Here is a 12,179-nt window from a genome sequence, read left to right on the forward strand (position 1 = left end):
GAATGGAATTTTATACTAGAGTGCCGTAAGAAAGGTATTCCTCAATCAAAATACCTCAAGAATGGCTTTGTAGACATCAATGAGAAGAACCTGGACACCCGTGGAAAGAATCCTGAGCTCAAGAAGAGTCATGCCTTGTCAGATGGAGTAAATAAAGAACAAAACAAGTTTATTTTTCAGCTTTCTGGAGAGCAGTGGACGGTAAATCTAATGGAAAATATGTTTCTGTTGCTGAAGAGTTTGGGTTTCTTAGACTGTATCTTTTAATCTCACCCTTTTCATGGCAAATATGAAACTGATGCTTTTACACAGTGTTAGAAATGACCAAAGTATTTTCTACCTCAATCTGAAGTAGTGGTTTAGTTTTCAGGTATCAGCATTTTAAATTCTCTGCTGATACATGTAATTCATCCCCCTCAAAAATTTTGGTATGGGCAATAATGTTGCAATGAGGTCTCTTTCTCTAAAATTCCCCAGTGCACAAAGAGACATGAAAATAATATTTGTTGGCTTATTGCTGTCTTCTACTAATCAGAGATTTGTATTATTTTTCTAATGGTGTGATAACACTTTCTCAAGCTCTGCTCAGTTTAAAACTAATATTAATATCAATCCACAAGGGTCCTACTGAAAAAATGCCACATTTGAATTGCAGATATGTTTGATGTGAAATAGCAGCTTGCAGGTAAGATATGAATTAGTGCTGGCTTGAAATTGAGCAAGTGATGGGTTACAGCTTGTCTAAAGATTTCTGGAGTTGTGAAAGCTTTGATTGAACTGTATTTGGAGAAATGTTATTAATGATAATATGAAATTAAAATTTTGAATTTTTCATGTGGTATTGTCATTCCAAAAAATAGAAGTCAAAATGTTGATAAAGAAGCTAGAATTATTTTTTGATTGACCTGAAGTGCAACTTTATCCTAGATTTGATCTTGAATCTCATGGTGTTTTCTTTTTCAGTTTTCATTTTTCTTTCTTGCTTTAATTTCCTTCTGAATAAACATACAATATTTGAAATTTCTGGGCTATAGAAAACCCTGATTCCCATTCAGCTCTACTAAGGAGACTCTTCAACTGATACAAATCACTGACCTGGTAGGACTGGTTGTTGGGGAGCTACCACATCTCTTCATTCAAGAACTTGGGATTTTGAAAGTGATGTTTAAGATGTATAGTCAAATACTGCATTCTTTTGGGTATTATAAACCTTAGTTTACAGGTACTTTAGTTTAGAGGTACTTTAAGAAAAAAAAAAACCTAAGAGAAAGAGATTACAGCTACTTAGACACTGATATAGTAGAACCTGCAAATATCCTTAATGTATCAGGGTGTAGCTTTACATTAGGAGGCAAAATCAAACATGCATGTGTTGTTGTCTTTTCAAGGACATTTAATTTTAATTTGATGTCCTGAAAAACTCCATTTAAGAGAAATTGATGTACTGCTATGTATATTATGCCACCTTGAGCAGTACATTCCTAACCACCATGGGTTTTAATATCTTCTTATCAGATGCTCAGTGTGTCCATATCAAACAGCCCTCAAGTCTCATTGTCCAGCTCTAGCTTAGCTAAATTGGGTTTCCTGTTCCAACAACAAACTGTTACTCAGATGTCTGCAGACAAAAATAGCTCAGATGTCTGCAGACAAAAATACAATCACAGCTGATTTATCTAGATCAGTACTTCTTTAAAGTTGAAATGTCACCTTCTGACAGATAACAATTATTTTAAAATTGTGAAAACCCACTAGACAAAGTTCTGAAAGAAGTGTATATCACTTACTGCAGAATTTTTTGTCTCTTATACAAATCATACCACTAATTTTGCTTTTTAAAATCTGAACTGCTGTTTCTGAACCAAAGACAGAATCAGATACTATAGTCTTTTCTCCTATTACTTTCTCACAAAAAGAAAATATTCACATTTAAGCAAAATGAATTTTCAGACTGTAAAACCAATGCTGCATTGTCTAGCAATCTGCACAGGAATAAAATATGTGGACATATGACAGTTTTTCAGAGAAGTCTGTATGTTATGTAGCTGGGAGCTGTAGTGTCAATTGTGGTTTAGGTTTTTTTATGTGTTTTGCGCACAAATGCATCTATGAGTTGAAAGTTTCAGTGATTAAGCACTCAGGGAATTGGAGAAGTCAGAGTTGGGATTACCTGTGCAGATTTATGGGCACATAACAAGCTGGATTTGCTGTTGACTGGCCACTTACCATTGGCAGCAGGAAACAGCACAGTCCTGTAAAGTATCCATTTGGGGACGAGCTGCTGAATCTTCTATCTTCCTTTTACCTGATAAGTATTACTATTATGTTTCCCCTTTTCTCCCATCAGTGAAGCAGTAATATATCCTCTAGACAGTTGATAGCTAAATCTGAGTAGGTTGTTGGTGTGACTTAGAGGTTTAATTTTGAGAACAAGGCTTGTTCTGAGCTATACCATTTCTTTTTAAGGATGCTGGGAAGCTAAGTCACACAGAGGAGTAATCCCCAGCACAGGGATGTGGCTTTAACACATCCTTTTCACAGGTCTCAGTGTCAGAGAGCCCAGGCTGTCTAGATGGTAAAAATATAGCCTGGTTGGAAAGAAGCTGCTGCTTTGTGCTCTATATTCATATAGCATCTGGTTTACTGATACTGCATTGTTGAGTAGGAGGTTAAAAAGGGAATTTGTAAAACCTTACATGATGGAATCATAAAATTGTTTAGGCTGGAGAAGACCCTTAAGTTCATTCAGAAAAACTGTTAACCTAGCAGTTGAGAGATGTAGTCATTGGCTTTGGTAATGCTTCAGCAAAAGCCCAGGAGTCTGTCTGACACCTGGAGAGCATGGTCTCTCCTTATCTCTGAGGATACCCTGCACAGCAGAGTACTTTTGGATACAAAATTATATTCACCCAGCCACAAGAGTTTGGGATATCTTGGGTAAATACTTTGAAAATAATCTGGGTCTTGCCTTTTTGAAAATAATGTCAGACCCTCTTCTGAGAACCTTAGTAAAGGTGAAAATCAGGGCAGATCACATCTTTTGAATTCCTAATAGGAATGTCTTCCTTTGAGACTTTGCGCTACTTTTTTCCCCACTTCTCAAATATTGTTTATATGATAATGAATTTTCATTAGGTGGAGACCCACTGTTCCTTGTAAAGTAATTATTTTAACACATCTGAGAAAAGATAAAGCTCTTTGACATCAACAAAATAGTAAGGGAAAAAAGGGTAATAATTTTGTAGTAATTAGCCTTTAACACTTTCTGGTATTTTTCTACTTTTAGTGTTCACGTCTATGGGCCTCCTTAAAGGCATGTATTTCTGCGAAGAAGATGAATAGAGTGAGTGATTTATGGATTTAAAGCCACAGTGTGGCTTTAAATTATGACACAGTGTTAAAGTGTTAAAGACAGGGGACCATTGCAGTTTGTGTTTTTAACAAAGCTAGAGTGACAGTGACATCAGTGAAAAGAGACCAGAAATAAGAAGAATCAAGTACAAATCAGGTTTTCTTAAAAGCAAGAATAACAGTCTTAAACATGATACAGCTAGCACTGGTCATGCCTTGAAAGGGATAAGTATAGAAATGAAAACTGCCTTGATTCCAGGAAAACAAAAGGAGAAAATGTTAGATTGCAAGAGCGAATGACACACTACAGTGCTCTGTGTAGCTCACATGAAAGCAAAAAGCTCACACCAAAAAATGCTAGGTTAGACAAGTAGACACAAAGTAGAAGCTAAAGAGCCTTGAACTTAATTTTACAGTATATGAATTTTGAAAAATATGTTTTCTCTTTATGCAGATCCTTATTCAATTCCCTCTGAATCTGAAAGACATTTTGTATCTTGAGTTGTTGTTTAACCATGCCTGCTCATGTAGTTAGCTTCAGCCTATGGGCAGTGGTTGATAACTACATTTATGACATAACCTTACCTGTCAAACCTCCATCTGGCTAGGGCTGTTTGACAACAACCTTAAGGTTCAGGGATCCTTGTCTCCCTTTTACATATTGGACAAATATTTTAGGCTGGACACTAAGGAAAAGTTCTTCACAGAAGGAATGATTGGGCACTGGAATGGGTTGCCCAGAGAGTTTGTGTAATCACTGTCCCTGAAGGTGTTTAAGAAGAGAGTGGATGTGGCATTTGGTGCCATGGTTTGACAAGATGGTGTTAGGTCATAGGCTGGACTCAATGATCTCGAAGGTCTTTTCCAAGCTAGATAATTCTGTGATTCTGTGGTTCTGTGACTCAAGTGTCTACCTCCCATGGGTGTGCATTTCTGCCAGCTGGCAACAGTAATGAATAAGTATTTGCTGTCAGGTAAGAAAAAAGCATACCGTAAAAAATCATCTGGTCTCATAATCACAGAATCACAACCTGATATTGTGAATGCAATCAGACGGGTTTTCTCCTCTTTTTCTCTTTTAATAAAAAAGGGGCTGAATCCAGTTGTATTACCGCAGCAGTGAGCCTTCTAAGTCTTCTTGTGTTTGCAAAACATTTGGGACTTTGAAAGCATGACAGTGGTATGTTGTGCCACAAGTAATTTCAGATTTCCAAGGTATGTTCCAGAAAAATAAAATTACTTATTTGGGAGTTTTATATATATATATATGGATGGATTATGGACCTTTGAATTTCGTGTTTGAATTGGATGCCTAGGAAAAAAAAAACAAAATTGATGCAACACTTGAGAACCTCTGTACACATAAACATGTATCTACTCAACTAAATTAGTTCTTCAGAGAAACAGAACCATTAGAACTAGAAACTGAGGCAAAATAATGCCATGAATATTCATAGGAATTTTTAAACTAAATCACTTTAACTCTGGTTTTCCCCTCTGAGTGTTTGCTTTCTGCTGTTAATTAATGAATGTTTATTCTCCAGCGAATCAGTGAATTTTAAATATTTTTCACAAAACATTCAGGATAAACAAATTTTTAAATGCTATGATATCAATATTGGCAGAGGAAAGCTGATGATGTTCCTTAAATATAGAGTAGGACTGCTCTTGGCTATGCTGCTTTTCCTAAGTAAAGGATTTGGATGCATACCTACTTTAAAAAACTTTAATGTCAGATGTGCAAGTAAGTGAGTGGTGGTAAAATTCTTTACTCATAAATCATGATTTGCTTGCATTTAATTTCCTCACAAAACAAGGCAGCAAGCAACTATATTTGTATTTATTCTCACAATTTTATTGTCTAACATAACATGTATTTTCACAGAGAACAGTAAATTTCCATTTGTTATTCCCAACTGTTTCTCACACTGATGCATTTATTGCATACAAAGGGTCAAAAAGCATTGCTGCATTGAAAGGACAGGGAAAATCTCTCTTTCACTTATGTAAATTCCAGTGATTTCCCCAGAGATTTCACCCTGGGGAAAAAAAAAAATCCAAACCAAATGAAAAAAGACATTCCTGACTCAGTCACAACCACATTTATTATAAAAGGTGGTCCCATGACATACTATATTTCACAGAATCATAGAATCAGTAAGGATTGAAAAGACATTTAAGTTCATTGATTCCATCCATTAACTGCCAGGTCCACCAACTAACCAGCAACCCAAAACGCCTGGGGAATGTTCACCCTGGCGGCACTGCCAGGATGAAATCCCTCTTTGCTTCTGAGCTCCAGCCGGTCAGGAGCTGGAGTGCAAGAGGCAGAGGAGAGGCTAAGGGCAGGGCGTCTGCTTGGCCCATAGAAGAGGAGCAGGGGGGCTCTCCTGCTCTGCCTGTCGGCATGGGCTTTGCCTGCTGTCCTCTTTCTCTCAAGAAGCAACAGGCACAAGTGAGGAGAGTTGGCAAATCATCCTGTTTGATTGACATGGCCACAAAAAGGCCCCCACATTGCTCCCTTGGGACTGTGATGTCCCACCACAGATTTGTAAATGCTCATGGTTGAAAGGAATGACAAAAGCCAGAGGGCCCCAAAAAGCTCACAGAGCTTTATCAGTAAATTACTGTTACAATTTGATATTAAATTTCTCTGCCCAAATGAAGGTGCAAATGCGACCAAATACTATACACTATATTTGTACACTATATTTGTACAATAACACAAATTTTACTTTGTGTACCAAGTTTATTAAGAGTATGGGGAAAAAGACTAAGGTGGGGAGGAGGCAGAGAGAGATAAAGTGGTAGAGGCAATAGTACAAGCAGAAGATAGCTACCAGTAAGTGCTTGTTTAAAGTATATGCTGCAAATGTTATTAAGCCTTTCTTTAACCACTTTGTTACTTAAATTTTGATCAGTGGTTGTAGTCTTTGATCATAGTCTTCATCTGTGGTGGTAATGTGAACATACCATACAGAGGGAGAAAATAAGGATGAAGCAGAAGAGACAATGCAATAAAACATGTATGAAACAATTACCATTCCAATAATTTAGAAAATAAATCCAGTTAACAACATCATTCCAAATGGCAGTAACCATGAGCCCCACCCTAAGGAGTTCTAATGATCAGAATGTAGACATTAGCCAGGATGTCTACCTGGGGCTCCAACCATTAAGCCAATCATTTGGCTTCATGGATTGAAACAATTCTGCAATTTAGCCAGTTATCTCTTTCATCTCAGCTCATGCTTCCTTAATGGAAGTAGAGGCAAAATGAATGGTTATACAACATTCTGTGTTGGCTAAATTTAGAATACCACATACATCTTGTTCTTTAAGAAATTGATATTGTAAAGCCTTTTTTGATACTTATTGGACTTGCAATTTTGGTTCTCCAGAGGCATACTTTGTCCAATTGCTTGGTATATGTATTTGCCATGTGATGTTTTCTATTGCCCTTTGATGTGGTCTGATAACTATATAAGGTGTATCTTAAATCTCAAAGCTAATCCAAATGGTACAAGACAGTTCCTCATCTTGCAAATTCAGGTGTCATTATAGTCCATCAAATATATTTAGGGACACTATGGGAGCAAAATAATCTTTAACAGGCAGTGGGTGTGAGGGATTGCACAAATACTGCCTATTGGATATAGGTCCAGTGCATCTTGATTTCCAGGAACTGGGGCCAAAGTCAAGCCACGGGGTGAAAAAGTCCCAAATTAGGCCTGTGGAGTGTGTGCTTGGGAGTGGGAACATCCCTCAGTGCTTTGTCAAGGGGTACCATATTGGGATAGAAGTGCAGAGATGACAGGCTATGGGCAGAGCTTCTTAGGTGGCCTTGCTCCTTTTTTATTTGTGGCACAGTTACTTGCTACACTGAGGTTAATGTCTCAGCAGGGACACAAACAGCACCTCCTTTCCCAAGATTTTTTCTCGGAAATAGGGCACTGAATTTTATCCTCTGGGGTCTTTTAACTCTACATCTTCAAGGTGCTTAATAATATAGTTTTGAATATTTCCCACTTTATCTGTGTCTGGACCCATAATCAATACGTCATCAATATATTATTATCCCCTCATCTACTGGAATTATAGATAATTTTTTGGGCTAGGGTAAAATGTGCTAGCATGAAGGAGTCCTAGTCTCCCTGAGGTATTTGGTGAAAGTGTATTATGGCCTTCCTGTATTATGGCAATTAACTCAGCAATGTTAGGCACTGCTGCTGTTAAAGGTGCAATATTCACATTTAATTTTCCATAATTAATGGTCAATCTCTATTTTCTGTTTTTACAGAAAATTTTGTTTTTAAATTTTTGTTTTAAATTTTGTTTTTAAATTTTTAAACTTACAGAAAATTTCTGTTTTTACAAAAAATACAGTCTTTTTTACTGACCAATCAGAATAGTTACAAGGAGAGTGAGTGGAAACAATTATCTCCTTTTTCCACAAGTCTAATATCACGAGAGAAATTCCCCCTGGACTTGACTAGAGGTACTTTTTATAGAGAGGTTTTCCTGCCCTAAAGGCAGGCCTCTCACTTGCCATGCAAATTTGTCATCATGAACAGTCCATTCTTTCAGACATTTCTGGAAATGCATTTCTGGAAGACTTTGGAATGGAAGACTTTGGGGGTTTTGGGTGGCCTTAATATCCCCCTGCAGTCAAATGCTGCATCTTGGCCTTGTTATGTGCTTAGGTGGTACTGTGTTGCGCTTATCTCTGGAAGCTCCAACAAGATGTTTGTCCTGGAAAAGTGCTGCTCTACCTGGGCCAGCACAGCCTACTGCATGGCTGCCTTCTCCAGTCGCATCCTGCTCTTTCCCATGGGATGTCATTACCAAAAATTCTTGGTTATTATCAACAATTCTTATATTTTATTACCAAAATACTTGGCTGGATCCACAGCTATCCATCTGTATATTGTTGTTTGAGACATACAGATTAGCCCATTATCTTCTGGGATTTTACAGAGATTTTGCACAGGCTTAGGGCCAGCTGCCATCTCCAGAGGTCCACCTGATGCTGGCAGGGGGATGCTATAACTCTGTCTGTCTTGTGATGCAAGTGGAACAACTTGCACAGAGCACCGAGTGCCCTCCTGAAGAGGGAGACCTGATGCGTGGGGAGAGCTGTAGGTGCATATATGCATGGGATATGCTCAAATGATTTCCTATTGCATGCCACCAACTCTTCCTGGCAGAAAGTGTTTTCTTTGGAAGGGATTCTTTCCCTCATATCCCACATGTCATTGCCTTCAAAGTGGAAAAAACATTCTTCCTCCCAATCCATGCCTTTGTCCAAGCCAGACAGAAGATCCAGGTCATAAGAAGGCCTGTTATAGACCCACCTTGGCGCATCCAATTTGGTGCTTGTGGGTGTGTGTAGCTGACTGTCCCGGGGCTCTTCCTTTGCCTCATGTGGAAGGGGCATGGAAAGACTCTCTTCCTTAGTCCTCCAAATTTCGTCTGTGCTGTCCTCTTCTTGGGACAGCTCGTGGCCTCTGCTATCTTCCCAGTATTTCTCCCTCTTAGCCAAGGCCTCTGCCTTGGTTGCTGTTGATGACAGGAGTGCCCCTGCTGCCAGTCCTCCTTGCTGCCTGATGAGGACATGGGCTTCCATCTAGCTTGATGTGGAGGAGCTGGGGCATGACCAGCTGGGCCTGTGAATTGCAGATTTCTATCTCTCTCTGTCTGCTGCTCTGCATGGTGCTGTCATCCTCATACCCCTCATTTCAGCTTTCCAGGGGGGCTCATAAAACAGGGTCCAAATTGGGCCCACTTCTCTATTTCTTAGAGGTGGGCTGCTGAGGTTGGATGTTCCATTGTTAAAACCCCAGTACTCTGACCATGCCTGACGTGTGAGGCACGGGAGGGGAGGCTTCTCTTTTCTAGCACTCCAACTTTGGTTTTCATTGTGTTCCACTTGAAAGCGGTGTTGGAGGTCGTAGAGTTTCAAGCATTCCCTCTCCTCTACCAAGACCTTCTTGGTCTCTGGTACTTCCAGGACTGCCCCTGCTGCTGCCCCTGCCCATTGCCTGTGGAGGATGTGGGCTTCCAAAGGGCTTGGCGAGGAGCTGCTGGGTGGGTTGTAGGGGCTGTGTGCAGCAGCTCCCTGGCTCTCTGCCTCTGCTGCTGTCACCTGCTTGATGAAGTCAGAAGCAGCTGCCTTGGACATCTCTTGAGCTTCAGTGGTGAGAGGCACACAGTGGTTGTCTGCCTGCAGTGCTGCCTATGGCTGCAGGTTGCCCACCTGTGGGCAGGAGAAGAAAGATGAAGAGGAGGAAGAGGAAAAGGAAGAGTAGGAAGAGGAGCTGGTGGTCCCATCCCCTGAGTCCTTCACCCGGTACCCCTTTGGCAATCTCTGCCGCTGAGGCATCCAGGGGAGATGCTACCTCCTGAAGGAAGTGTTCCCCTGGGATTGGGCACTCCAGGTTTTAGTGCTCTTTAAGTAACCTCAGGGTCAGGGCGTGGCCCTGTGTAACGGTGGTCTCTAGGCACCATGAGAGCCCTGCATCACAAAGGGCCCTGGAATGTGCTGCTGTGGCAATGGACCACACACCCCAGCACCCTCATAACAGCAGGGTGGCATGTGCAGAGCTGTCTGGGACTGGGGGAACCCAGCTGGAAGCAGCAATGCCTGGCAGACCCTGCTTTCCCCACACAGAGGCTCCAGCTGACCTAAACCACCCCCTCCCACATAGCCCGAGTGCTTGTGGCCCTGCTGATCTCAGCCCTGTCTGCCTTCAGCTGCTTGGGGTGCCCCCAGCCTGGGCAGCCAGTGACTGGGGAGTGATGTCCAGATGTCAGAAGGATTGTTGATAGAATTGCCCTGTTAAAGTTTAGGGCTTGCCACCCAGCAACCCTTTCTATGCAGAACTGTAAATTAATCAAAGAATGCTTGTGTGGATTGGCCTTTCACACACTGGGTGAAAGAAAACACACAGTTGTTTTAGGACGACAGGAGGGGCATGAGGACAGTGCCAGTGTTGTGCTGGGAACCTGCAGCAAGGAGTGCCTAGAACTAGCTTCAAATTTTTTTAGAAGAGTGGGAGGTTTGGATTCAAAATTTTATTTTGGCCCATTACGGATAAAAGTATAGAGCTGGAAAAGAAACCAAATTTAAACTTAGAGCTTTGATCACAGTTTTAGTTCAGGCTCAGGTCTAGCAGGTGAATTCTCTTCTAATTAGAGATATTATAATCAGCAATGGTTGTATGTTTGTTATTTATTTCCTTTTAAAACTTTTTTTCTCTTCCAAAAATCAAACAAGTCCGAGGTATTGTTTTGCTGTTAAAGGCAAAAGACTGGCTATCCTCCAAGTGTCAGTCTTCACGCAGCAATTTATCAGCAGGCTTCCAGCTTTAGCATGGCAGCAGAAGATTACAAAAGAACAAAAGAGAATCAGAGAGTAAAACAAACATAAAGCTTGTGGAAGTTTCGTTCCCATTCCTATCTAGTTTGTAATGAAGCAAAATATCACATCAATTTATGTTTCAGCAACACAAACATAAATACATTTTAAAATGGAAAATATTGCAAAAGCACACAGTAGCAAAGTATTTACATTCTTGCATTTGCAAATTGTAAATACGATCATATGATATAAAGAAATATTTGCAAGAAAGGAAAACAAGTTGGCAGTTGGTAGAAGAATGGAATCTACTTCCATTCTTTTGAAGTAGTGTCTAAATGTATTTCTGTTGCTGCACAGGAATATCTTGGTGCTCTAAACAAGTCTTAACTCAGACATTAAGAGTTAAAAAAATTTTATGCATTAATAATAAATATTTTTTGTGTTTTGGCTTAATTTTTCTAAAATGGTGAATGAGTTTGATCCTGATCTGGTAGAGAGCCTTGTATGCTGCATGTATCAAGGAGAATTTTTTTCTTCTCCCTTCAGTGTGGGAGAAGAGCATGGCTGTTGGCTTCAGGGGACAAAGGGCTGTATTTGCCACCCAAGAGCTGGAGATGGTGTGTCATGACAATAACGTGAAAAAACCCTTTAGGTCAAAAGAAAAGCAGAGACTGACCTGCAGCGTGGAGAAATAGAGTGGAAAATAGTGTCTGTTTATATAGACATCTTTTCCTCTCCAATATGGGTATTAATCTCTCTCTCTGAATCATGGTTTTCCCTCTATTCTTTAAAGAGAGGAAAGAGAATACTAATTGCATTTGCTGTTGTCCTCTGTAATTTTATTTTGCTGCAGAAAAATGTACAGCATTGAAGATGAGAAATAGTAACTAATTCCACAAAGTTGGAGAGGTTTCTCACTACCAGCCTTGAAGCATTTGAGGCATTTTATTTTTTAATTGTCATAAACTGACAAATACAGAAGATGGATCACAATGCAATACACACATACACCTAATCAGAAAGTGAAGTAAGAAATGAAATTATCTTATAAAATATGGAAGGGAAGGTAGCAAGCCAGAACAACAAAGCATAGATTTTATGTCTGCATGCGTAAATTTGAAAATTACTGAAACGAGAGGCAATAACAACCAAAAAATGGCTTCTGATTAACAGTCCAGAATATCTGTAATTACAGTTATATGTTTTAATTTAACTAAGAGTTAAGTAGCACTACTGCTAATACTAGAAATTCAACATTTTTAAAAATTTCAAATGCATCATTCTTACACATGTCTTGGGAAAACTGTGAAATCTAGAAAAAAAAGAAGAGGGCAACATCCTTTTTATAAAAACCAGTAATTCTTACTGCGCCATATTCTTCGTGCACAGGAAACAAATCTGAAATTTATAAAAGAATCAAAGGCCAAAACACTTACATCTCTTCATACAGAGCAAAGTTAGTGGTAGA

General features: G+C 39.7%; 1 protein-coding gene across 1 annotated transcript in view; it reads left to right on the forward strand.

Annotated features, from left to right (window-relative positions):
* The window catches only part of LRRC2 (leucine rich repeat containing 2), a 65,383-nt gene that overhangs the window by 11,650 nt on the left and 41,554 nt on the right, over positions 1-12,179 (forward strand). Inside the window, exon 2 of the mRNA XM_005426889.2 lies at positions 1-201. This exon is cut by the window's left edge and continues 9 nt beyond it. Within this exon, the coding sequence (XP_005426946.1) occupies positions 1-201 (201 nt within the window). The remainder of the gene's footprint in view (positions 202-12,179) is intronic.

The sequence above is a fragment of the Geospiza fortis genome, unplaced genomic scaffold (genome assembly GCF_000277835.1).
Source record: "Geospiza fortis unplaced genomic scaffold, GeoFor_1.0 scaffold325, whole genome shotgun sequence".
Classification (NCBI taxonomy): domain Eukaryota; kingdom Metazoa; phylum Chordata; class Aves; order Passeriformes; family Thraupidae; genus Geospiza; species Geospiza fortis.